Below are 27278 nucleotides of genomic sequence, written 5' to 3'. Positions count from 1 at the left end.
ATTCCTTATCCCATTTTCAGATAAGCCTGAACTGTTCTCTACAGTTATACACTTTTTCTCTCACTTGGGTGACTTCACACATATATGTTATTTCCTTAGATGTTCTTTTAACACAAAAGATCTAAAAGCATTTTCAATCTGCGTTATGGTTAGGGTTAATGCTGTAAAGCTATCTTCCTTGAGTTCATAAAATTCCCAACGTTATTAGATTAGTTATTGATGTGGTAAATGTTTGTTTCCATCTGGTCTGCGAGATTCCTTGAACTAAGCAACTTAGTCAGCATTGTCAGTTTTGAAAAGCTAAACCAAACAACCTATTTCGTTATACTAACTTCTTCGGCATTAATAAGCCAGGTGCAGTTACTGCAAAGAAAGCATTTTCGAAGCAGCTCTATAAACAATACTTTGTTTTGACTTCAAACTGATTACTGTTTCACATTTACATTTTGTGAAGTAAAGACTGATTCCCATTTAGTTTAGTTTAGTTTAGTCATACTTTATTGATCCCGGGGGAAATTGGTTTTCGTTACAGTTGCACCATAAATAATAAATAGTAATAAAACCATAAATAGTTAAATAGTAATCTGTAAATTATGCCAGGAAATAAGTCCAGGACCAGCCTATTGGCTCAGGGTGTCTAACCCTCCAAGGGACGAGTTGTAAAGTTTGATGGCCACAGGCAGGAATGACTTCCTATGACGCTCAGTGTAGCATCTCGGTGGAATGAGTCTCTAGCTGAATGTACTCCTGTGCCCAACCAGTATATTATGTAGTGGATGGGAGACATTGTCCAAGATGGCATGCAACTTGGACAGCATCCTCTTTTCAGACACCTCCGTCAGAGAGTCCAGTTCCATCCCTACAACTTCACTGGCCTTACGAATGAGTTTGTTGATTCTGTTGGTATCTGCTGCCCTCAGTCTGCTGCCCCAGCACACAACAGCAAACATAATAACACTGGCTACCACAGACTCGTAGAACATCCTCAGCATCGTCTGGCAGATGTTAAAGGACCTCAGTCTCCTCAGGAAATAGAGACTGCTCTGACCCTTCTTGTAGACAGCCTCAGTGTTCTTTGACCAGTCCAGTTTATTATCAATTCGTATCCCCAGGTATTTGTAGTCCTCCACCATGTCCACCTTGACCCCTGGATGGAAACAGGGGTCACCGGTACCTTAGCTCTCCTCAGGTCTACCACCAGCTCCTTAGTCTTTTTCACAGTAAGCTGCAGATAATTCTGCTCACACCATGTGACAAAGTTTCCTACCGTAGCCCTGTACTCAGCCTCATCTCCCTTGCTGATGCATCCAACTATGGCAGAGTCATCCGAAAGCTTCTGAAGGTGACAAGACTCCGTGCAGTAGTTGAAGTCCGAGGTGTAAATGGTGAAGAGAAAGGGAGACAAGACAGTCCCCTGTGGAGCCCCAGTGCTGCTGATCACTCTGTTGGACACACAGTGTTGCAAGCACACGTACTGTGGTCTACCAGTCAGGTAATCAAGAATCCATGACACCAGGAAAGCATCCACCTGCATCGCTGTCAGCTTCTCCCCCAGCAGAGCAGGGCGGTTGGTGTTGAACCACTGGAGAAGTCAAAAAACATGACCCTCACAGTGCTCGCTGGCTTGTCCAGGTGGGCGTAGACACTGTTCAGCAGGTAGACAATGGCACCCTCAACTCCTAGTCGGGGCTGGTAGGTGAACTGGAGGGGATCTAAGTGTGGCCTGACCATAGGCCGGAGCAGCTCCAGAACAAGTCTCTCCAGGGTCTTCATGATGTGGGTGGTCAATGCCACCGGTCTGTAGTCATTGAGGCAGCTGGGGCGCGGCGTCTTTGGCACAGGGACGAGGCAGGACGTTTTCCACAGCACAGGAACCTAGAAACTAAGCAAACTGTTAGTTGGAAGTTTACTTACAAGTGTTTCATTATACAAGTGCAGCTGCTGTGTTTAGAAAGCGAGATTAGCAAGCAACCAATGGGCCGAGGAAGTAAATATCCATCATAGTTTTTCTTGGCAAAGGGTTAACAAACTGAAAGTTTGCAGTAGTACTTGTGGATAGGAATAATCAATATGTTTTTCTCATTCACAAAACCTAGTTTGTATATTTCAGTTGTATATTATTTCAGGTACTTTGGATATAATGTCTGCGCTGTAACAGAATTTATGGCATGTTGCACTGTTTATGAAATGACAAAATCAATGAATAAAAATTGTTTTTGAATAGTCAAGAAGAAACCCCTTGAAGAATGAATCTAAATTTGCTATATTTATGAGCTTGATGGCATATATTACAAATATTAAAATAATAATAGCTGCTAAACTTACAACCACTATTTAGAATTCTATGCATCATACTACTGGGCACACACTTCCGATTTCTGTATGCTACTCTGTTTTAACTTGCTTAACCCTTAAGTCAATGAATAAGCCAGATTGTAAGGAACCAACATTTTGTTAGTTAATGTGTAAAAATGTTCCATGTTTATGAGTAGCTATATGTAGTCCTTTCATGTTAAATAGATTCCAGAAGAATATATTTATGCTGTACTAGTAGAACTTGCAATTTGTATCATTCAGCCAATGTAAAGGTATCAGTACATCACAAACTTTTAGCCTACTATGGTACAGCTGGCAGAACAAGAGGTTTCAATCATTTAACAGGCTGAAGTAGGAATTCACAAATCTATTGTAATTCTGTGTACAGAATAATAAAAGTAAGTTTGGTTTTTGTGTGGTCGTGGGGTTTTTGTGGAATTAGGTGATGTAACTTCTGGTGCTTGACAATGTAGAGGTACACAGGGCGTTGCTTTCACTTCTGTATCAATGGAACTTGTAAGCATAACTTGTCTATGCTCCGATCAATTTAATCATAGTCCTTTGAAAAAGTCATCCTACTTTTGGGAAGTTCAGACAAACGGTATGTGTATGTTTTCACTTGACATAATTAGGTAGATTTAGCTTTTTAGTTAGTTGTGTAACTGAGTGTTAATTGAATGAACAGTACAGTATTTTTCAGTCTTGTAATTTTCTTTTAATCCTGCTTTATAAAATATTTACCATGTATTATTTGAAGAGTTATCATTTTTTCTTGCCTTCTAAAGTATTCATGTTTCATAAATTTGTATTGAGTGCATGAATAATACGGAATAAACAGTTTGAAGAGGAAGAAAATTCCAAAGGAGATTAAATAATATCTACTCCTTATTTAAATTACTCTTCAAGAATGGTGAAATATTAACCAGAATTACCAATACAAATAAAATATTAAAGTGGGCACTGTACTAGTAAAATAGAATTATCACAAAATTTGAATTAAGTAGCAATGTATTGAGGGATAGATTGTATTTTTTGGATTAGTAAAGTAAAATCACTTTTTTTTCTCTTGTTATATTGTCCAAAACTGGTAAACAATATATTGATTGAACCAGTCAGCTCAAATACACAATGGATCAGTGAACTTTACACACCTCCCTTCCCAATTATCCATCCACCTGTTCACCCAGATACTGTTTTTATTCCTCACCCTCGGCCAATCCCCAACAGCTGATCCCTGCTTCAATCTTTTTGTGAACCATGTAACCCAACATTTTTAATGATCATGGCCATTTGGCCATTGTTACCCTCTGATTGGCCCTGACCAACAACCCTAAATTTCTGATCCCTTACCGTCTCCCCACAACTAACACACCCAGGTTCAGATGCAGACTTTTCTACAATGGGTTGAGTTCCTTAACTGGATGGAATTTTCCTCTAACATTGTTGTGTTAATATAAAAGAAGGAAGTTCATGTTTCATTGGTTTACTCTTTTTGAATACAGTAATATTTTACTTCTGGGTTCAATATGCACTCATAGAAGTGATCTTTCTGAATGTAAATGCACCGAGTAGCTTGGTATTCTCTTATACAGGTCTTCAATATTTCAGGCTTGATACTTTTTCATTGCAGAGTTGATGGCTTTTATTCAATGCATCATTTAAGTGTGTTATGTTGAGATACAAAGATCAATAAGTTGAGCTGCCTTTATCTGATAACTCTCCAATCATCATCTGTGACAATACGTGTAGGAGTTAGTTTAGTAGTGATTCCCACCTCCAAAAATAACCATTCCCATCCAAGTACGTAAAGGATATGCCACTAGCCAGTGTAAGCATTCTTACAAAAAGAGAAACTGCTGCTACTTTTGTAAGTGATTTAAACATGGATCTGCATATTCAGGATAGAAGATTGGGGAAAGGAATGAATTCTTAATGCAGCAAAATGAACACAGATTTTCTGACTATTCAGAATGTTTTTGATGGGGACTTTTTGATAAGCTTGATTGTAATAATTTAGCAAAGATACTTCCAGTTTATTGCAAGGCAAAGGTAAAAAGTAAAGGAGGCTATTTGTTACTTTTTTCAGACACTCAACTGAAGGAGCACTGTTTGCTTCCTTTTACTCCAGTTTCATTCTTTCCCCTCTCTCTGTGCATTGACGCATAACAGAGATATGACCTGTATCATTTTATATCATGGTAAAGTCATTTTCTCAAGTGAAGTCCATTTGTACATTTCCAGCAATGAGATGGGGGGATAGTTGAAGGAGGCCAGAATGAGTCCCTACTAAAGTCAGGGTGGTCATCACCAGCAGATTAGGCTGTGGTCTTGCTGGTCAACATATCTGTGTTGTTCGATGGTGAGACAAACTGACTGTATTTTAATAATGGGAATTCAACTTCCAGTTAAAAAGAGCTCACATCCAATGTTCATTGCACTGTGACTCTCTTGTGATGTTATTGGCCTTGCTATAAAACTGTTTGCCTGCTAGAATGTAAAAACTACTTGCTAAAGCAGTGACTGACCTTGATGAAATAAAGATTTAACAGAAGGTCATTACAGCCATTGCAGCATAAGACACCTTGATGCACTGGGAATCTCACTTCAAAAATATTATTGCAGCTTGGTTGATTGCCAACTTTATACCCAGTGACAATAGTCCCAGAAAAAAAATCTTGCTGACGAATTAGAACTCTTGCTGTAAATTTTGTATTTCAAAGAAAGTGTATTTGGTGATTTAATTAAAATGTCAAAAGATTTCTTGAAAATGTTTGTGATGATATGGCTTTCTAGCAGTAATATTAAATTATAAAGTCAGAACACTACAGCACAGAAACAGGCCATTCAGCCCATCTGGTCCATGCCGAACTACTAATCTGCCTGGTCCCATTGACCTGCACCCAGACCATAGCCCTCCTTACCACTCCCATACATGTACCTATTCAAATTTCTCTTAAATGCTGAAATTGAACCCGCATCCACCACCTGAGCTGCCAGGTTACTGCACACTGTCACCATTATCTGAGTGAAGAAGTTCCTCCTCATCATATCTACCTTAAACATTTCACATTTCACCATTAACATAGAAACATTGAAAACCTACTGCACAATACAGGCCCTTCAGCCCACAAAGCTGTGCCAAACATGTCCTTACCTGAGAAATTACCCAGGGTTACCCATAGTCTATTTTTGTCAGCTCCATATACCTGTCCAGGAGTCTCTTAAAAGACCCTATAGTATCTGCCTCCACCACCGTCGCCGGAAGCCCATTCCACGCACTCACCACTCTCTACATAAAAAAACTCACCCTGACATCTCCTCTGTACCTACTTCCAAGCACCTTAAAACTATGTCCTCTCGTGCTAGCCATTTCAGCCCTGGGGAAAAGCCTTTGACTATCCACACAATCAATGCCTCTCATCATCTTATACACCTTTATCAGGTCACCTCTCATTCTCTGTCGCTCCAAGGAAAAAAGGCCGAGTTCACTCAACCTATTCTCATAAGGCATGCTTCCCAATCCAGGCAACATCCTGTAAATCTCCTCTGCACCCTTTCTATGGTTTCCTCATCCTTCCTATAGTGAGGCAACCAGAACAGCATAGTACTCCAAGTAGGGTCTGACCAGGGTGCTATATAGCTTCATTACCTCTCAGCTCCTAAACTCAATCCCACGATTGATGAAGGCCAATGCACCATATGCTTTCTTAACCACAGAGTCAACCTGTGCAGCAGCTTTGAGTGTCCTATGGGCTCAGACCCCAAGATCCCTCTGATCCTCCACGTTGCCAAGAGTCTTACCATTAATACTACTATTTATTCTGTCATCATATTTAACCTACCAAATTGAACCACCTCACACTTATCTGGGTTGAACTCCAACTGCCACTTCACAGCCCAGTTCTGCATCCTATCAATGTCCTGCTGTAACCTCTGACAGCCGTCCACACTATCCACAAGCTCCAACTTGTGTGTCATCAGCAAATTTACTAATCCTTCCCTGCACTTGTTCATCCAGGTCACTTATAATAATCACGAAGAGTAGGGGTCCCAGAACAGATCCCTGAGGCACACCACTGGTGACAGAACTCCATGCAGAATCTGACTCATCTACAATCACTGTTTGCCTTTTGTGGGCAAGCCAGTTCTAGATCCACAAAGCAATGTCCCCTTGGATCCCATGCCTCCTTACTTCCTCAATGAGCCCTGCATGGGATACCTTGTAAAATGCCTTGCTGAAATCCATATACACTACATCTACTGCTCTACCTTTATCAATGTGTTTAGTCACATTCTCAAAAAATTCAATCAGGCTCGTAATGCATGACCTGCCTTTGACAAAACCATGCTGACTATTCCTAATCATATTATCCCTCTCCAAATGTTCATAAATCCTGTCTCTTAAGATCTTCTCCATCAACTTACCAACCACTGAAGTAAGACTCACTGGTCTGTAATTTCCTGGGCTATCTCTATTCCCTTTCTTGAATAATGGAACAACATCTGCAACCCTCCAATCCTCCGAAATCTCTCCGGTCCCTACTGATGATGCAAAGATCATCACCAGAGGCTCAGCAATCTCCTCCCTCGCTTCCCACAGTAGCCTGGGGTACATCTCATCCGGTCCTGATGACTTATCCAACTTGCTGCTTTCCAAAAGCTCCTGCACATCCTCTTTCTTTCTATCTGCATGCTCAAGCTTTTCAGTCCACTGTAAGTCATCCCTATAATCACCAAGATCCTTTTCCGTAGTGAATACTGAAGCAAAGTACTCATTAAGTACCTCTGCTATCTCTTCCAGTACCATACACACATTTCCACTGTCACACTTGATTGGTCCTATTCACTGACGCCTTATCCTCTTGCTCTTCACATATTTGTACAATGCCTTGGGGTTTTCCTTAATCCTGTCCACCAAGGCCATCTCATGGCCCCTTCTGACTCTCCTAATTTCTTTCTTTCTTAAGCTCCTTCCTGCTAGCCTTATAATCTTCTAGATCTCTATCATTACCTAGCTTTTTGAGCCTTTCGTAAGGTCTTCTTTTCTTCTTGACTACATTTACAACAGACCATGACCTCTAGTTGTATTCACACCCAACCTCAGTGGAAAAAAACCTGCTTGCATTTACCCTCTCTATACCCTTCATAATTCTGTATGTCTCTATCATATCTCCCCTCTGAGTTCTAGGGAATAAAGTTCTAACCTATTCAATCTTTCCCATTAACTCAGGTCCTCACATCCCAGCAACATCCCTGTAAATTTTCTCTGCACTCTTTCAGTCTTATTTGCATCTTTCCTGTAAGTAGGTGACCAAAGCTACACACAATATCCAAATTACACCTCTCCAATATTTTATACAATTTCAGTATAACATCCCAACTTCTGTACTTAGTACATTAATTTATGAAGGTCGATGTGCCAAAAACTTTCTTTATGACTTTAATCTACCTGTGACACCGCTTTCAAGGAATTATGGATCTGTATTCCCAGATCCCTCTGTTCTACCACACTCATCAGTACCCATGTACTGCTCACCGTGTTGGTCCTTCCCAAGTGCAACACCACATACTTGTCTGCATTAAATTCCATCTGCCACTTTTCAGCCCATTTTTCCACCTGGTCCAGATCCCACTGCAAGCTTTGATAGTCTTCCTTGCTGTTCACTCACCCTCAGTCTTGGTGTCCTCCACAAATTTTCTGATCAAGTTACCATACTATCATCTAGATCATGGACTCAGCTCCAATTCTTGCAGCACACCATTAGTAACAGGCCTCCAGTCAGAGAGGCTACCATTTCCTGGCTTCCATTTCCACTACCATTTCCTGGCTTCTCCCAGATGTTTAATCCAGTTTACTACCTCATCTTGAATGCCAAGCAACTGAACCTTCTCGACAAACCTCTTGGTCAAGAAGGTTCAGTCACTTGTGAGACCCTGCAGGAGCTTGTGAAAGGTCTTGCCAAAGTCCATGCTGACAACATCCACTGCCTTGCCTTCATCAATTTTCCTTGTAACTTCCTCAAAAAAACTCTATAAGATTGGTTAGACATGACACGCACAATGCCACGTTGACGATCTCTAATCAGCTCCTGTCTATAAATACTTACATATGCAATCCCTTAGAATACCTTCCAATAATTTTCCCACAAATGATATCAGGCTCACTAGCCTATCATTTCTGGTTTATTCTTAGAGCCTTTCTTAAACAACAGAACAACATTAGCTATCCTTTAATTCTCTGGCATCTCACCCATGGTTAAGCATGTTCTGAATATCTCTGCTTGGTCCTCTGCAATTTCTGCAGTAACGTCCCACAGAGTTGAGAGAACACTTTGTCAGGCGCTGGGGATTTATCCACCCTAATCTGCCTCATGACAGTAAACACTTCCTGCTCCGTAAACTGTATTGGGTCCTATGACCTCGCTGCTGCTTTGCCTATTAAATTATTAGATTAGATTAGATTAGATTATGAAGACACGCAGTCCTCTTTTATTGTCATTTAGTAATGCATGCATTAAGAAATGATACAATATTTCTTCCGGTGTGATATCACAAAACACAGGACAGACCAAGACTGAAAAAACTAACAAAATTACATAATTATAACATATAGTTACAATAGTGCAACAATACCATAACTCGATGAAGAACAGTTCATGGCACAGTAAAAAGTTCAAGGTTTCTCAAATGTCCCACATCTCACGCAGACAGGATAAGGAAGAAAACTCTCCCTGCCGTGCCTGACCACAGTCCAACTCTGAGTCCTCCGAAAACTTTGAGCCTCCGATCAGCTCTCCGGTACCGAGTACCGAGCACCATCTCTATCCTCAATCTCGGTCGCCAGCAGCAGGCAAAGCTGGGGATTTTGGGGCCTTCCCTCGGAAGATTCTCGATCGCCCAGTAACAGCGGCAGCGAACCTGCGTTTCAGAAGTTTCTCCAGATGTTCCTCTGTGCTTTCACGTCTGTCTCCATCAAATCAGAAACAGAAATTATACATTTTTTAAAAAATTATATTCAATTTACAAAAATCTGTCAATCTTCATGCAATTAGTAATAAACAGGTTGTAAATTTGCTTTTCTATTAAATATCTACAGCAGGATATTGCTGAAATTCTCATTTTATGTAAACCTTTTGTTTTGAAAGACTTCGGTCCTTGTAGTCCAGACTTAAACAGTGAAGAGATGCATTTCTGAATTATGATGGCATGAGACAAAGAGGAAAAACTGCTTATGCATGTTCTTATGTACCCAACGCTCATGTGCTTTTAGGTGTAGGTTTAGGGCTTGGCTTTGGGAATAGATTAGAAGAATAACCATTGCACATGTTATTATTGAGTAATTACCACTACTTGCAACCACCATCACTCTCCTGGAGTCAAAACAACATCACCCTTATCTCTTAAAATATGCTTGTTTTCTCACTTTTCAATTTTTTGGCCAAAGCATTATTTCTGTTTCTCTCTCCACTGATGCTACCTAACTACGGAGCGCTTCAAGTAGTTTTGATTTTGGCTTGGATTTCTGGCTGTGGTTTTATGTTCCAGTACATGACCTACATGCTGCCATTTTTGAACAACAGTTATCCTGTGATTTGGTCTTGAAAAATGATATTCTCCTATCTGGTTAGTCCAGCAGCACACTAAAGTATAGGCCTGCAACATCTGTGATGAGCTGCATGCTGTCCAAACTCAGCAGCTGGTCTCCCAGCTCCAAGCAACCTCCTGCAACAGAGATGGACTGCTTAAGGCTCCTCATCTCCTGCGTTCAGCTTGACAACATACTACTGATTATATTATATATGTACATTGGCCTTGGCTTTTAAGCATCTAAACTGTGGCCTTCATATGGATCCTTGGGGCAACGTGGATTTGCTGAACTTCCCTCAAGCAAGTCCACTCACAAGATTCTTTATGCCTAGTGCCAGACTCCAACCCGCAAGTGCCTTGTGTGTCTCACCATGTATCACTTTCACCTATTCTGCTCATCCCTTGTAAACAGATATTACACAATGATGTCCTATTTCCCTTCTACTTCTCTAGCTTGGTGTTTCTTCATGTTGTGGAGAGGGGAAACAGGAGCCTCCTCTGTAACCTGTTAAAGACAACATAGAAGATAAGGTTCTATTGAAGGTGCTAGGCTCTGAAATCTTCTGGATTATGAGATATTATACCAATTAATACTTCAACAAACTTAGTCCAATTTTTTTTTAGATATTTCACATAATTTTAATAGATGAGTTGCCTTAGGATTCTGTGACCCACCCACCCTTTTCCAACAGTATGGAGAGATGCCTCTACTTTTCAGGATTCTGCAGAGGTTTGGCATGTCTTCGAAAAACTTGGTAAACTCCTATAGGTGTGTGGTGGAAAGTATACTGACTGGCTGCATCGCAGCCTGGTATAGGAACACCAATAACTTTGAGCAGAAAATCCTACAAAAGGTAGTGGATTCAGGCCAGTTCATCACAGGTAAAACCCTCCCAACCATTGAGCACATCTACATGAAACTTTGATGTAGTAAAGCAGCATCCATCATTAAAGATCCTCACCACTCAGGCCATGCCCTTTTCTCGCTGCTGCCATCAGGTAGAAGGTACAGGTGCCTCAGGAATTGCACCACCAGGTTCAAGAACATCAGGCTCTTGGACAAAAGAGGATAACTACACTCATTTAAGAACTCTGTTATATTGTTATTCCATGGTCATTATTAGTCAGTTTTAGTGTTAACATTTCCTGATTTTACAGTTTACAGTTACTATTCTATAGATTTGCTAAGTATGCCCATAGAAAAATAATCTCAGGGTTATATATGGTGACATATATGTACTCTGATAAATTTTAATTTGAACTTTGAAATTCTGGGTGACCTTCCTCCAGTTTCCCACTGGCTTAGCTTAAATGGAGGGTATCAAAGACACTGGTCAATGACCTCATTATCCTAGGAGGCTTAACTCTTTTGTGTGATAGAATCAGTAGGATGAAGATGAGATGTAGTGCAAGAGAGTCTAAGATGTGTGGAGGGTGATTAGCACTTTGTTTGTATTTTTGTTTCTGGATAAATGTGTTTGTAGAAAAGAGCATTTTTTTTGTGCTCTGTCTTAGCATACCGTGTGAGGTCATGAAATTTTTTTCCAATATTGTTCCATTGGAATCCTGACTTCTATTGGGTAGTTTTAATGGTGGTACTGCTGGGTCTCCAGGCCAACTCCATTTCATATTTTAGGACTCCCATGTCTGTTCGAGTATACCTCGGCTTTCTATGTCCTCTTTGGTAGCCGTAGTGCATGTTGCCACAGGCAATGTACCTTTAATGATTAACAACCTTGTTGCACACTAAAATGTTGGTAGTTCTGCTGAGCTGAGCTATCTCCTTTTTGAATGTTCCTGACAAACTTCATAATTTTTCACAGAATCCCAATTTGTTATTGGTGCTAAACTTTAGCATTGTTTAGCACACCAGAAATGGGTATAATGCATTTCCAGTCTCTCGTGTTTAAACCATCAAACATTTTGTAATCCTGTCATTGTTATCAACCTTCACAACCTCTATATCACCAGTTTAATTCTCCTCCACTACTGATTAAGGCAGAATACTTACAATTAATCTCAAGCTAAGATTCCTACATATACCCTAATATTTATTCTGTATCACCTCAACACATGCTTGTGTAGGTCCATCTGATCATCAAACCCTTCATCTGTACTTTTGTTGTAGCAGATTCACACTTTGGCGTCATTTTCTATCATCTTTAACAGCAGGTTATCTAAAACAGTTCTATTCATATTCTACCATGCAGTGTGCATCCTATCCTTCATCTCTGCACTCACGATGTTCCCTTAAAATCCTCCCCGAAACACTCTTTAACCAAGTATTTTTGTGACCTCTCCCAATATTGCACTGTCAATATCAAGTTAACCTTGATTTTTTTTTCAGGGAAAAACTGAGTTATTTTACCACATTGAAGCCCCCATTGTTGTGTATGATTGAAATAAAGTCAAATGTTTAGATTCAAGTTAGAGCTTAACTGAAACAAAACTAAGAATATGCAAGTAAGTTCTATATAATGATGTGTTCCACACAAGATCAAACTTACTGAGTAGTGCTAATTTTTTTGAAACATTAATTTATATATCACTGTTGAAACATATTATCCAATGTTTTTATCTTCCTTCCTCCCCTTTGGAAGCAATTAAAAAAAAGAACCTACTTTAAAAAAAAGCAACAGCTGTAGGTCATCTGCTTCTAGTACTTGTAAGACAAAGTGATGACATCCCCTGTCGCTAATGCATGATCAATGAAATTCAAGTCACATTTTCTTGGCTAATGCTTGACCCACTTGGCCTTCTGCTACTTGAACCATCCATCTTCTTCCCCCTTAATAGATGGAGGGGGATATGATATTATCAATGCTGAAGTGGTGGCGACACCAGATGTTCGAGACTACAGAACAAGCTATGGTTCTTTGAGACAAGTCTGGGAGATGAACTACCAGGAAGCAGCAATCTACTTGCAGGTATGCTGATTTTTATGATTTAATAACTTTGCTTATATCAAGCTGCTAAAAAGAAACAATATCGAGTATATTAGTATAAATTATGTATATGATGTAAGTTGCTGGTGTTGCTGCTAGCTGCAAAATTCATATTACAGTTGTTATTCATCAAATATTGCAATTAATCCTTGCAATGCTGATTCCGCTTCTCTACCGCTTTTGTTAGATTACTTAGCTTAATTTCAATGTCATAGAAATACTTGATTTTCTGAACTTCATTTTAGAACAATCGAAATGAAAATATATCCTTAGGAAAATGATTAGTATCTAATAGATGGAATTCAAATGTGTAGTAGTATTAAAAGACCAGGTATGAGTATTATTTGATTTTTGTGTTGTATTCCAGTCAAAAACATTTCCCTCATTTTAATATTTTTTCCATCTGCGTTCTTCCTTGCTTTGTTCAAGTTTTCCATTACTGTGGAAAATTTGTCCACTGGATTGTGCACTCGACAAGAATAGCAGTAAATTTGTATTTGAAACCTGTTTCTGTAATTTAGTTTATTAATTTCATTGGGATCAATTTCCCAAAGTGGAGCTCAATTTGCTTGTGGGATCATCATATGAATAGAAGCGGATTTTAAAGTTGTTACTTCCAGGCCCTTTTTAAAAAATTACTATTTGCTCTTAATTAAGAACAAAGTTTCCTTATGTATTTTGTTATATTTATCATTGTGCCTTAAGCATGGTTGTTCCTAGTAGAAGGTGCAGTCATAAGCACCTCTCATTTCACAGTAAACTTCATGAATGTTATTGCATACTGGTGGCAGAAATGGTGAATTTGGTGAGTTAAGTTTGGGCTTGTTATTGACTTTGTGAGCCTTGTACTTGCTGCAATAGAAACTGTAGCACTGTATTAATGCTGCCTGTTGTAAGCATGCTCGAAGGACTTTTTTCATCTGAACAACAGCATTGAAGCTGAATTAGACTGAATTAGCCTATTTCATCCCTTATGCTTGCTAGGGTATTCACTGAAATCTGTGAATATAACATAGATTGCAGGAGTAAATAGCAGATTTCTGACAAATTCCCCTCACTCAACCTTGCCCTTTTGTCCTTAATACCCTTGAAATACAAAATATTACCAATTTCATATTTAAAACATGCATACCCATTCCTCAGTCTACAAAAGAGTGCATTCCTGGAAAATGTTTCCTTGAGCAAGATTTGGTAAAATGGATTATGGATATTTTGAAACAGCTTATTTCTATTTCTATGCATGGAGAGTGTTAATGTATCATTACTTTAGAGCAAACATGTGTTGCCCGGAGAGGCAATAACATGATTGTGGAAGTATGTAATTTGAAAGCTTATAAATACTAGAACACTGTGTCAACAGCTATTTGTAAAAGGAAATTCTGAACTTCTGGTGTGTGCTTCTTACCTTCACTGTTGAAATACCTAGACATGATTTTTGGAGCTTTCCCACTTGATGTAGACTTGCTAGACTTACAGAAATTTATCTGCTTGTCTTATCATTTCCCTTAAAACCTTGAAACTAATGATTGGTTAGTTTTCTAAATTTACAGGGAGTACAATTCAGTTTCCTGTAATCTCCTCTCATAACATGAGGGGTTCAGAATTAGAGTACAGTTATTATTATGCCAAGTTGATATTACATGCTCAATGTATCCCTCACATTTGATTCCCAGAAATGTTCACAGTACTGCAGGAACCTAACCTGGAATTTCTACCTCCTTGTGGTCTGCACCAGTCTTTCCGATTTTCGATTATTTAAAGTACCTCACCATGATAATTTGAAATGTAAGGCTGTTGATTGGCAGATATATTGTCCTTCGTTACGTACATGAAATGCGTGATGAATTTAACATATCATAGGGCCATTGAACCCCTTTTCTGGAATTCAATTTTATTGAACTGAAAATAATTGAATTTTTGTCATAGAATTCAATGCTACATTATAAATTTGCCCTTTGAACATTCAATCAAGGACAGATTCCTACTCTACATGCAAAAAGCTGCCCCAAACATAATATAATGCTGAGTGAAATTAGCCAGGCACTTTCCATCAGGAATTACCGTTGTGCAAGTGATGTTTTGCAGTGAATAGTGCTGTCCCTGGAAAGTTGCATGGGAAATTAGTTTACAAGTTCAAAGGTCCACCTATATGCTACATTTCTGGAACGAGTAGGTTTTAATAAGATAACAGAACGTTTTAAAGGGGACCTTCTTGAGGAAATCCTAACCTGCCACGCACCCAGATAGCAACGCACAAACTGCAGGAGGAACTGAGCAAGCCAAGCAGCATCTGTAGAAAAGAGTGTTGTTGATGTTTCAGGCAGAGACCTTTCATCAGGACTGGAGAAAAGTAGATAATGAGTCAGAGTTAGAAGGTGGGGGAGAGGGGAGGAAGAAACACATAAGGACATAAGAAATAAAAGCAGGAATAGGCCATCCGGCCCATCGGGCTTGCCCTGCCATTCAATAAGATCTTGGCTGATCTGTAAACTCAGCTCCATCTACCTGCCTTTTCCCCATAACCCTTAATTCCCTTATTATGTAAAAATGTATCTAACTGTATCTTAAATATATTTAGTGAAGAAACCTCAACTGCTTCCCTGGGCAGAGAATTCCACAGATTCACCATTCTCTGGGAAAAACAGTTTCTCCTCATCTCCATCTTAAATCTTCTCCCCTGAATCCTGAGGCAATGTCCCCTAGTTCTAGTCACACCTACCAATAGAAACAACTTTTCTACTTCTATCTTATCCATCCCTTTCAAAATGTTGTATGTTTCTATAAGATCCCTTTTCATTCTTCTGAACTCCAGAGAGTTTAGTCCCAGGTGACTCAATCTCTCCTCATAGGTTAACCCCTTCATCCCTGGAATCAACCTGGTGAACCTCCTCTGCACCGCCTTCAAAGCCAGTATATTCTTCCTCAAGTATGGAGACCATAACTGCACACAGTACTCTAGGTGTGGCCTCACCACTACCCTGTATACTTGCAGCATGACCTCCCTGCCTCCCTGCTCTTGAATTCAATCCCTCTAACAATGAAGGCCAACATTCCGTTTGCCGCCTTAATAACCTGTTGTACCTGCAAGCCAACTTTTTGCGATTCATGAACAAGCATTCCCAAGTCCCTCTGCACAACAGCATGCTGCAGTCTTTCACCATTTAAATAGTAATCTGCTCTTCTATTTTCCTTCCAAAGCGCATGATCTCGCATTTACCAACGTTGTATTCCATCTGCCAGACCTTGGCCCACTCACTTAACCTATCTATATCCCTCTGCAGACTCTCCACATCCTTTGTACAATTTGCTTTTCCACTCAGTTTAGTGTCATCAGCAAATTTTGGGGGAGGGGTGAAGTAAAGTGCTGGGAAATTGATTAGTGAAAGAGATACAGGGCTGGAGAAGGAAGAATCTGATAAGAGAGGATAGAAGGCCATGGAAGAAGGAAAAGGGGGAGGAGCACCAGAGGGAGGTGATGGGCAGGTAAACAGATAAGGTGAGAGGGAGAAATGGAAATGGGGAATGGAGGGAAGGAGGGAATTACTGAAAAGTTTGAGAAATCGATGGTCATTGCAAAAGGTTGGAGGCTACCCAGATGGAGTGTAAGGTGCTGCTCCTCCACCTGCGTGTGGCTTTATTGCGACAGTAGAGGAGGCCATGGCTTGACACGTCGAATGGGAAGTGGGATTAAAATAAGTGGCCATTGGGAGATCCTGTTTTTTCTGGTGGACGGAGCATAGGTGCTTGGTGAAGCTGTCTTGCCATCTACATTGGGTCTCACCGGTATACAAGGGCACATTAGGAGCGCCAGATGCAGTATATGACCCCAACAGACTCACAAGTGAAGTGTCGCCTCACCTGGAGGGACTAAATGGGGCCCTGATTGGTAGCCTCCAATCTGATAGCATGAACATCGATTTCTCAAACTTCCGGTAATTCCCCACCTTCATCATTCTCCATTCCTTTTTTCCTCTCTCACTTATTCTCTTTACCTGCCCATCACCTCCCTCTGGTACTCCCACTTTTCTTTCTTCCATGGCCTTCTGTTCTCTCCCAACAGATTCCCCTTCTCCAGCCCTGTATCTCTTTCACCAATCAACATCCTAGCTCTTTACTTCACTCCTCCCCACCTCCCGGTTTCATCCTCCCCTCCCCCTACCTTCTAACTCTGACTCCTCATCATTTTCTCTCCAGTCCTGATGAAGGGTCTCAGCCTGAAACATCAACTATACTCTTTTCCCATAGATGCTGCCTGGCCTGCTGAGTTCCTCCAGCACTTTGTGTGTGTTGCTTGGATTTCCAGTATCTGCATATTTTCTCTTGTTTGTGATTGTACACACCCAGATAGATTACTTTCAATTTAATTTCTTATTGGCTCTCCTTAGTTTCTTTTCCCTCAATTATCTATCAATTATTTATTGACCCCTCCTTCCTCAGAAGGCACCACTCTTCTCTCATAATCACAGGATGTCCTTATCCACAGCCCCTCAAACCTCAGATTCCAACCAACCTGACCTAAACAACTCCTCAGATCAATTCAGTTCACAAGGTTCCAGTTTGACCACCCCCGTGGCCCCAACTGACTCTCCTATGCGCCTCACCATTTCCCAGGCTGCAACCAAACTGGACTCCCTCCCCCCTTCTCAAAATTTGATCAAACCCCTGGCTAAATCCCAGCTTGGTTCCAGTCCTGCTAGATATTTCCTTTCATGCAATCCATAATAGTGCTGTTATGTGAATTAGTTGCAACATTGTAATAATAAGGCATGATGGAAGGTCAGCTTAATCAATTAAAGATTAAAGAATAGTGTATTGATACGCAATTCATACAAGGATATGTGTATTTGATTTTGCTATTAACGAAAGGACACTACAGAACTGAGATGGCGTATAAATGACCTCTTCATTAAATTACCCTTACTGTAGTATAATTATAAGGCAATCAATGCCCTTTGTTACTTACAAAGCTTTCAAAGATAAGGCAGATTAAAATAGTATGCGATTAAGATTGGTGAAGCAATGTACAGGAGCAATTGTAATGAAAAGAAAGAGCTACAGGAGGAGTGGAAGAAGTAGAATTGGAAAAGCAGAAACAATTGAAAAAAGAAAGTTTGGTAGCTTTCCCTGCAATGACCTTTAAATGGAATGAACCAGTTGTCCACTTTATTGTAAAGAAACCCAAGTATCTGTGCAGGAGAGAAAGTGGCAAATAATAGTCACAGAAATGAGTTTTCCACTTGAGTGTAACTAAAAGGTCACCTGGAGTCAGTGTTGACACCAGGGAACAGGGATGCAATACTCACAATGCGCTGGAGGAGCTCAGCAGGTCAGTCAGCATCAGTTGAAAAGATTAGTCGACGTTTCGGGCTGAAACCCTTCATCAGGACTGAAGGAAGAACTTTGGGGAGGGTTTGAAGAATGCTGGTAGTTGAAAAAAAACAGTAATTTGAAAGACAAAAGGGTGAGGGAGGGGAAGCAGGGAGGTGATTGGCAGGAGAACAATGTGCAGTAGTAGAAGGAGGCGGAACTGTGAGGGAGGTGATGTGAAATAGGGATAGAGGAAGGGAGGGGGAGGGAATTACCGGAAGTTGGAGAATTCTATGTTCACACCAAGGGGCTGGAGACTACCTAGACGGTATATGAGTTGTTGCTCCTCCAACCTGAGTTTAGCCTCATCATGGCAATAGAGGAGACCATGTATGGACATATCTGAATGGAAATGGGAAGCAGAGTCGAAGTGGGTGGCTACTGGGAGATCCTGTCTGTTGTGGCGGACGGAGTGGAGGTGCTTGACGAAGCGGTCCCCCAATCTGCGTCAGGTTTCACCGATGTAGAGGAGGCTGCACCGGATGCAGTAGAAGACCCCAACAGATTCGCAAGTGAAGTGTTGCCTCACCTGGAAGGACTGTTTGGGGCCCTGAATGGTGGCAAGAGAGGAGGTGTAGAGACAGGTGTAGCACTTACGCTTACAGGGATAAGTGCCGGGTGGGAGATCCGTGGGGATGGACGTGCGGATAAGTGAGTCGCGGGGGGATCGATCCCTGCGGAAAGCGGAGAGGGGTGGAGAGGGAAAGGTGTGCTTAGTGGTGGGGTCCTGTTGAAGGTGATGGAAGTTACGGAGGATAATATGCTGGATTCGGAGGCTGGTGGGGTGGTAGGTGAGGACAAGGGGAACTCTGTCCCTGTTGTGGTGGCAGGAAGATGGGGTGAGGGCCGAAGTGCGGGAAATAGAGGAGATGCGGGTGAGGGCATCATTGATCACCATAGAAGGGAAACCACGATCCTTAAAGGAAGAGGACATTTGAGATGTCCTGGAACGGAAAGCCCCATCCTGTGAGTAGATGCGGCGGAGACGGAGGAACTGGGAATAGGGAATGGCATTTTTGCATGTGGCGGGTTGGGAAGAGGTATAGTCGAGGTAGTTATGAGAGTCAGTGGGCTTGTAGAAGATGTCAGTGGACAGTCTGTCTCCAGAGATGGAGACCGAGACATCGAGAAAGGGGAGAGAAGTGTCAGAGATAGACCAAGTGAATTTGAGGGCTGGGTGGAAGTTTGAAGTAAAGTCGATGAAATTGACGAGCTCAGCATGGGTGCAGGAAGCAGCATCAATGTAGTCGTCAATGTATCGAAGGAAAATTTGGGGAGCAGTACCAGAATAGGTTTGGAGCACAGACTGTTCCACATAACCAACGAAAAGGCAGGCGTAGCTGGGTCCCATGCGAGTTCCCATAGCTACACCCTTAGTCTGAGGAAAGTGGGAAAAGCCAAAAGAGAAGTTATTAAGTGTGAGAACCAGTTCCGCCAACCGGAGGAGGGTAGTGATGGTGGGGAACTGGTGAGGTCTATTATCCAGGAAGTAGCAGAGGGCTTTGAGGCCTTCTTGATGGGGAATGGAAATACTTAGGTTTTGGGCAGAACCGGGGTGCATAATGCTTGAATGTTTCCTCTTCTTGACATGCTTCTCCCTTTAAGCTCACTGGCTTCGTGAAAATTATATTATACTTTTATGAAACATGTTTGAAAAAAGGGAAATAAAAGTGCATTCAGATATTAGTAGTAACAACATTCAATGGCATGGACAATCTGATAACCTGGCACCACCTGAGGGTGCTGATCATCAGATATCTACGGTTCTAAATTTTAATTAAAATGGAACATAAAACAATGTTGATTGATGTTACTGGAATTGATGGAAAACATTTAGCAGTGACTTGAAGAAGGAAGTACGTTGAGGTATGCTTAAAAACGGTAGCTGAAGTATACATCATAGAATGAGATAAATAGGAACAGTCAACTAACAGATATGTCACAATTTTAATGTACAAAACTAATTCATTCTATTACAACATACAAAGTAACTACAGTGTATGTCTTCATCAGACTATAGAATGTTCATTAGTGTTGCATGTGGATTTTACTTAAATAATACTCTATTTAGTGCAATAAACTAGTTTATTATTAACATTCATTATATTACTGTGTACACAATAACTTGCCATCTGACTAATCTTGGCCTTGATATAGACTATTCAGTTTCAGATGACAGATCTTCAACACAGTGGTATTCTAGTATATGAAACATTGAATCTAATATCTGGAATGGTAAAAAATGTAGTCTGAACCTACAGATATAAGAAAAACTGCCTGTGAAACCAACTTTCATCAACAAGTTCAGTGTATTCAATGTAAGAACCAGGGTGAGAAGATTCTGAAATGTAGATATTTTAGATAATCAATTTTAAGTGTCCTAATCTAAAAATGGCTATAAAAATAACGACGCTTGGCAATATCTTGAACAAAGGTCGGGATGATTAGTCAGTTCAACACTTCCTCTTTTGCACTTTATATATTGAATTTTCTTGGCACCAAGCCCAGGTAAGGGTAATATTTGTTTGTGATGGATAACTGCTGAAAAATATTTCTAGGTTGAAGTTCTTGTTGCAATTTACATAGCACCTGGTAGTAATGCTATAAGGAGTTAAGTTTTCTCTTGCACCCCTTCTGGAGAGCATATCAAATTAACAAACACATAATGCTGGAGGAACTCAGCAGGCCAGGCAGCATCTGTGGAAAAGAGTACAGCCGACATTTCAGGCCGAGACCCTTCGGCAGAACTCAGCCTGAAACGTTGACTGTACTGTTTTCCATAGATGCTGTCTAGCCTGCTAAGTTCCTCTGGCATTTTGTGTGTTGCTTGGATTTCCAACATCAGAAGATTTTCTCTTGTTTGTGAACATGTCAAATTATTCACAACTCTTTTCTTATCACTTTCAGGAGGGAGAAAATAATGACAAGTTTTTCACGCACCCAAAAGATCAGAAAGCCCTTGGAGCCTACCTCTTTGTGCATAATCACACATTCTACATGATGGAGTTGATTTCTGGATTACTGCTGTTGATACTCTCAATGTGCGAGGCTCCAGCTGTTCCCTCACTCCGACTGGACATTTATGTATGTTTTCTTGCAAAGTACAATTGGTTCAGTTTTATTTTATACATACTTTTTCATTATTGATTTATCGTGCTTGAATTGTTTACGCAGGATATCTCTCTTATATCATTAGTAAAACATATTATGTTGAAATATATAAATAAACTTGGCTCAGTCGAGTTGTATGAGGTAGTGGTATGAAACTATCAATTGTCTTTTGTGGTCACTGAGATACCTAACTTTGTACAGTAATGGGAATTGAGGAGAACATGACTTTGAAACATAACTAATATAATAACTTGTTCCATTTTATAGAATATAAAGGAAATAGCAATACACAAACACAAATAATGCATACAAGAAGATACCTCAACGTGCTTTGTATTAAGAAGGTACTGAGTAGACAAAAATTGATGGGCAAAAAAAAATAAAGAAAATGAGACGAGGCAGAAAACCAAAGAAACAGTGAAAGAGGAGTTTTGTAGAAAACTTAGTATTCTCCCTTGACTATAAAATAAAAAGTCCCTGTTTTTTTTAAAGATTATTATAATTTTAAGATTATGCTTCCTTTTTGTGGATTCCCTCACCAGCTATTCTATTGAATCCCATTCAAGGATCTTAAATAGAGTGTTCATTTTTATTGTACAGATCAATCGATTTTTGGATATGAAGGGATACAGTGGATGTGGGTAGTGTTGGAAAGTGGCACTGAGGTAGAAGGTCAGCCATTTTCTTCTGGACAGGCAGAACAGGCAGGAAGAGCTGAATGGGATACCTTTGTGTTTTTTTATGTTGTGTTTTTTTATGTTATTTCTCAATCCTGTAGACAATCAAAACCTGTTCTCATAGTTTAATTGCTTGAAATCTGCACTGCATCCCATCAGAATCAATATGTCTTTTATGAGTTTTCATTCCAAGCCCAAGCACAGTTGCACATTGGGTTGTGTTCTCTGGAGCGTCAGTAGCTTGATTGAGGTTTATAAGATTATGATAAGCATAGGTAGGGTAGATAGAATCTTCTTCCCAAGGTAGAAGTTTCAAATAGTAGAGGACAGGCATTTAAGGTAAAAGGGGGGAAAGTGCAAAGCCAATGTGTGGAGTAAGTTTTACACAGAAAGTTTTAGGTGCTTGAACTGTGTACTGGTGGGAGTGGTGGTAGCAGCCAGTAGTGCTTAAGAGGCTGATAGAGATACATGAATATGCAGGGAATACGGATATGGATCAGATACGGGCAGAACAATTCATTTAATTTGGCATCATGTTTAGCACAAACATTGTAGGCCAAAGTGCTGTTCACAATAAAACGAATGGGGTCTAACCAAATCCTCATGCAAGTAGGGCTATCCAGTCCTGGTTCTATATCTAATGATAGTAGGGCATCAGGAGTGTTCTGAGCCCTGACAGGTGTTTCCTTTTAGAGGAGGCAGCAGCTTCAATAGCAGGTTGTGGAGGTGACAGCACAATAATGATCTCCCTCCAAGAGTCTCACACTATTTGTGCAGAGTGAGGGATGAGCAGACTGGGAGGAACATTAAATATCCAGGAAAATGGGGACATAGGGATTAGAATAGTGGAGTATTAAAGGATACTGTATGTTAGTGGGAATGTTAGATTAGAGTGGATTGGATCACAATTAAACTAAGGAGGCCTCTGATGAGAGAAATGAGGTTTGTTCATTATAGAGACTACATAACAGAGTCACAGGACATTACATTCATTCTGAGACTTTTTAGGCTGAAGGCAGGAAGAAAATAACATGAACCCTATAAAAGATCCAGTACCAATTCTGTGCTGACTGACTAAAGCAACATTTTTAAGGAGAGGCAAGTAGAACAATCAAATGTAGCAATGAAGTTGTAGTTGGAAGTTATACATAACAACAGAGAGACCAGTGAAAAAAGCAGAGAGGATAAGAGCTACATAATCCAATATCTAGCCTGTTTCAGCCTGAGCTCAGATTCTGCTTTAAATGAACTCACTAAGTAAGTTCTCTTGGTGTATCAATTGCTTATGTGCCACCTTGTGTTTCCTCTGTCTGCTCGCCACCAATATCAGGAGATTGGTGAAGGTGCACCATAAACACCTTCTTGAATGTGCATCAGCTTTTACTAATTATGTCTTAAACCCCCTGTACTCCAGAGTATTTGCTCTCTTTGGTGAAGGATTAATCTGACTTAATTTAATTGAAAAAGTAGGAGTTGCATATCCCCAGATAAAGCTCATTTTGCTCACTCGTGTCGGTCTGTTTCCCTTTGTAATAGTGATGCCTCCAAACTGAATGGCCCAAGTTTTAATGTCTGTTGCCTGTGCTCACCCTTTAGATAGTCCATTAGTATGAATGTATAAGGCTGAAGTTGCTGGAGAAAAGAATAATGTGATCCATTTGGCAAGAGCCTGTACATTGGCACTTAAGTTCAACATAATCAATTTAAGTGTACAGGTCAGATAAGGCCGTATCCGAAACTCTACTGACAATCACATAGCCACACCCACTTAGCTTTGCCATCTGTCAAAGCTTTGGAATACTTCCTGTTCTGATATGCAGAAGCATTCTATGATTATGAAAAATAACTACAATTGTAGAATTATTTTTTTAAAATCTTAAAGCACATAAAAATCATAAACCATTTTGAACATTGCTTCAAACACAAATAATTGAAATAAACTTTATAACTTGCCGTACTTTTGCCTATCTTCCACACACTTGTAAAACTTACATTGAAACGAATGAGTTTGTGCATCCTGCGGCAGATCTGACCTGACACAGGATCTGTGTACAGATTCCACCTGCTTTCTGGAAGTGCCTTCCATAGATGTTCACCCAACTACAGTGCTGCTTTATCCTTCACATAGATGCTGACCTTCTGATTTCTTCTGGCATTTTTCATTTTTACTATAGATTTTTATCTTCTACTTCAAATACATTAGTTACGTTGTCCCACGTTCAGACTTTACATTGACTCCATGGTTTTGTCTTTGACAAAATGATGTTGGTTTTGATTTGGACAGCATGTGCTTAGTTTAATGGCATTCCTAATTTTGAGGCTTCATATACAGAAATCAAATATAACCCAACTCTGGGGAAACACTCTGTAAATTGGACATTGATGCATACAAAAGAGTCCAGGCTTAGTATTCCTGTGAGGAACATTTTGTTCTTAATGTTCATGCTATTCAGGGAACTTTGAATCCTGTTTCATGTAGTATGGTATGGAAACTCATTCTGCAGAATAATCAGAATATTAATTTCCTATTTCTTTTCAGTACTTGCTCAGAAGCTCTGCATTAATTTTTTCTATTCAAGATTTTTTATTAACTGCTTGTATTCGCATTGGTTTAGTTTCGTCACATGTACTGAGATGCAGTGAAAAGCTTAGTTTTGCAATCTGGTCATACAGGCAATTTTAAAGTGTAAGTACATTGTATAGCACAAGGGAAAAGCAGTATTACATTTATGGAGAAAGTGCATTGCAGGTGGACAATAAGCTGCATGAGTCATGTCGAGGTAGATTGTGCTGTCGAGTTCATCTTTAACATACAAGAGGTCTGTTCAAGAGTCTTAAGCAAGTAAGCTAGAAGCAGTCCCTTAGCTGGTTGCGCATGTTTACAAGATTTTATATCTCCTGCCCGACGGAAGGAGGGTGAATAGAGATTGCACAGGGTGGAAGAGGTCTTCGATTATGATAGCTGCTCTTCTGCGGCAGTAAGAAGTGTGAAAAGAGTCCATGGAGGAGACCCTGGTTTCCATGATGGTCTAAGTAGTGTCTCTGCAATTCCTTACATTCTTTAGCAGAGCAATCACCACACCAAACCATGATGCGGGTCAGTGAAAACTGATGAGGGACAATGGGGACTTGCTGAGTTTCTGGGCAAGTAGAGGTGCTGGTGTGCTTTTTCTGCCATGACACTTGCATGTTTGGACCAGAACAAGCAACTGGTGATGTCCAGACCCAGGAATTTGAGGCTGTCAGCCACCTCCACCTCAGCACTGTTGATACGTGCAGTCAACAAGCAGCTCTTCTATTTTGCTGAGATTGAGGGAAAGGTTGTTGTCATGACACAATGCCACTTGGCCGTCTTATCTTCTTCCTGTGCTCCATCTCATCAGCTTTTGAGATTCAGCCCATTACGTTGGTGTCACCCACAAAACTGTAGTTAGAATCTGGCCTCACAGAGTGTATAAGGGTTAAAATGATAGGGAGCGTATAAGGCTGAGGACGTAGCTTTACAGAGCACCAGTATTGAATTTAATTGTGCAATTATTAAACTAATGTTGTTTACTTAAACCTCCTGCAACCTATGTTGTATAAATTAAATTTGTTTTGCCTTGTTTGATTAGGTGCATGCCACACTGGAGCTACTTGCACTTCTCACAGTGGTGTTTGAACTTGCTATGAAGATGAGATGGTTGGGTTTTCATACCTTTATTAGACATAAAAGAACTATGCTGAAAGTAAGTGTTTCTTTCCTAAAGTGGTAACTCTGGAGCTTGCCATCTGGAGACGCTTTTATGTCTCAGTCCCCTCGTGACATATGCTAACTTAATGGTCACTGCTTTGTATAGGCAGCAATTATAGACTATTTCTTATGTCATGTACACTTGTATGCTTGTGTTTTATTATTTCCATTTGGTAAACTAAGTCATTTTACATCCCATTGTAATTTAAATTATGGCACATTTTCAAATTGTAAAATAATGATGACATTGAAGAGACTGTTTAGTCTGTCTTGTCCCCATGTCTCAGACAAAAAAAGGCTACTTAAGCTAGTTCCAGTTCCCCACTATAGCCATTTCCTGTATTCTTGCTTTACATGGGTGACAATGACCTTGACATGAATATGAAAGTTTCTTTGAGAGAGTTTGTGCAACTAATTCTAAATTATGAAGCCAGAATGAAAAGGTAATAATTTCAAATGATCACTTCAGCAATATGTAAATTGGCTTGCACTGAATATAATCAGAGAGTTGAATGTGTGGATTAAAATTGGTGAGAAAAATGAGTTGTGTTTCATGACACACTGGCACCAATGCATTGAAGAAGAGAGCTACTACATTGTGATGGGTTCTGCTCGAATCAAGCTAGGACCAGTGGTGTGGCAAATCAAATAAGTAGGTTCTGTAAAGTTTTAAATTGAATAGTTAGTGATGTTATTGGCGTCCTGCTGAACGGTTTTGGCTCAAAACGTTGACTGTACTTTTTTCCATAGATGCTGCCTGGTTTGCTGAGTTCCTCCAGCATTTTGTGTGTTTTGCTCAGATTTCCAGCATCTGCTGATTTTCTCTTGTTTGATGTTATTAGTGGTTCAGATAAGGGACAATTTTGAAAGTTAAGCTCGAGTTGATGGTGAAGGTTAGCAACATGGCTAATGGTAACAGAAGTGTGACAGGTAGTGTCAGAGCATGCAAATCCTACAGTCTGAAGAAAACACCTACAAATAAAGTTAGGGCAGAAAATGTTTAAAAACAAAAATAAAAGCTTTATATCTGAATGCATACAACATTCATAACAAGATAGATGAATTGTTGGCAGAAATACAAATAAATGGTTATGTTCAAAGGTATTATTATAGAAACTCACGCAGGCCCAAGCTGTACCATCTCAGCAAAATCCAAATTGTTATGTTCTAAAATAAATCTGTGTAATTTGCATTTGATGTGTATACCCTATGCTTGGCGCTGAGGCTGGTTATATTCACAATATTATTGGCTCCTGACTTGACAGGAGTGTAGTTGACAAAACAGACATAAATAGATAAAATGTGTCTTCTTTCAGTTAGTCCTGACGAAGGGTTTCGGCCCGAAATGTCGATTGTGCTTCTTCCTATGGATGCTGTCTGGCCTGTTGCATTCCACCAGCATTTTGTGTGTGTTGCATAAATATATTGCCTACTAAGATTACAAAAATAGCTAACCTCTGAGTATAATTTACTCCGTAATTTGTAATATTCCTTTCATGGGTTTCCAGAACTGAGGATTCTAAATCACATCTTTGCCAGGAT

The 27278-nt window shown here is 40.1% G+C and overlaps 1 protein-coding gene across 1 annotated transcript in view; it reads left to right on the top strand.

Annotated features, from left to right (window-relative positions):
• Positions 1–27278, top strand: part of tpcn1 (two pore segment channel 1) — a 94459-nt gene that overhangs the window by 16009 nt on the left and 51172 nt on the right. The window contains exons 2-4 of the mRNA XM_072247850.1: positions 12700–12830; positions 21123–21299; positions 25618–25731. Of these exons, the coding sequence (XP_072103951.1) occupies positions 12700–12830; positions 21123–21299; positions 25618–25731 (422 nt within the window). The remainder of the gene's footprint in view (positions 1–12699; positions 12831–21122; positions 21300–25617; positions 25732–27278) is intronic.

The sequence above is a fragment of the Mobula birostris genome, chromosome 31 (genome assembly GCF_030028105.1).
Source record: "Mobula birostris isolate sMobBir1 chromosome 31, sMobBir1.hap1, whole genome shotgun sequence".
In the NCBI taxonomy this organism is placed as follows: domain Eukaryota; kingdom Metazoa; phylum Chordata; class Chondrichthyes; order Myliobatiformes; family Myliobatidae; genus Mobula; species Mobula birostris.
This window is presented reverse-complemented; position numbering and strand designations above follow the sequence as displayed.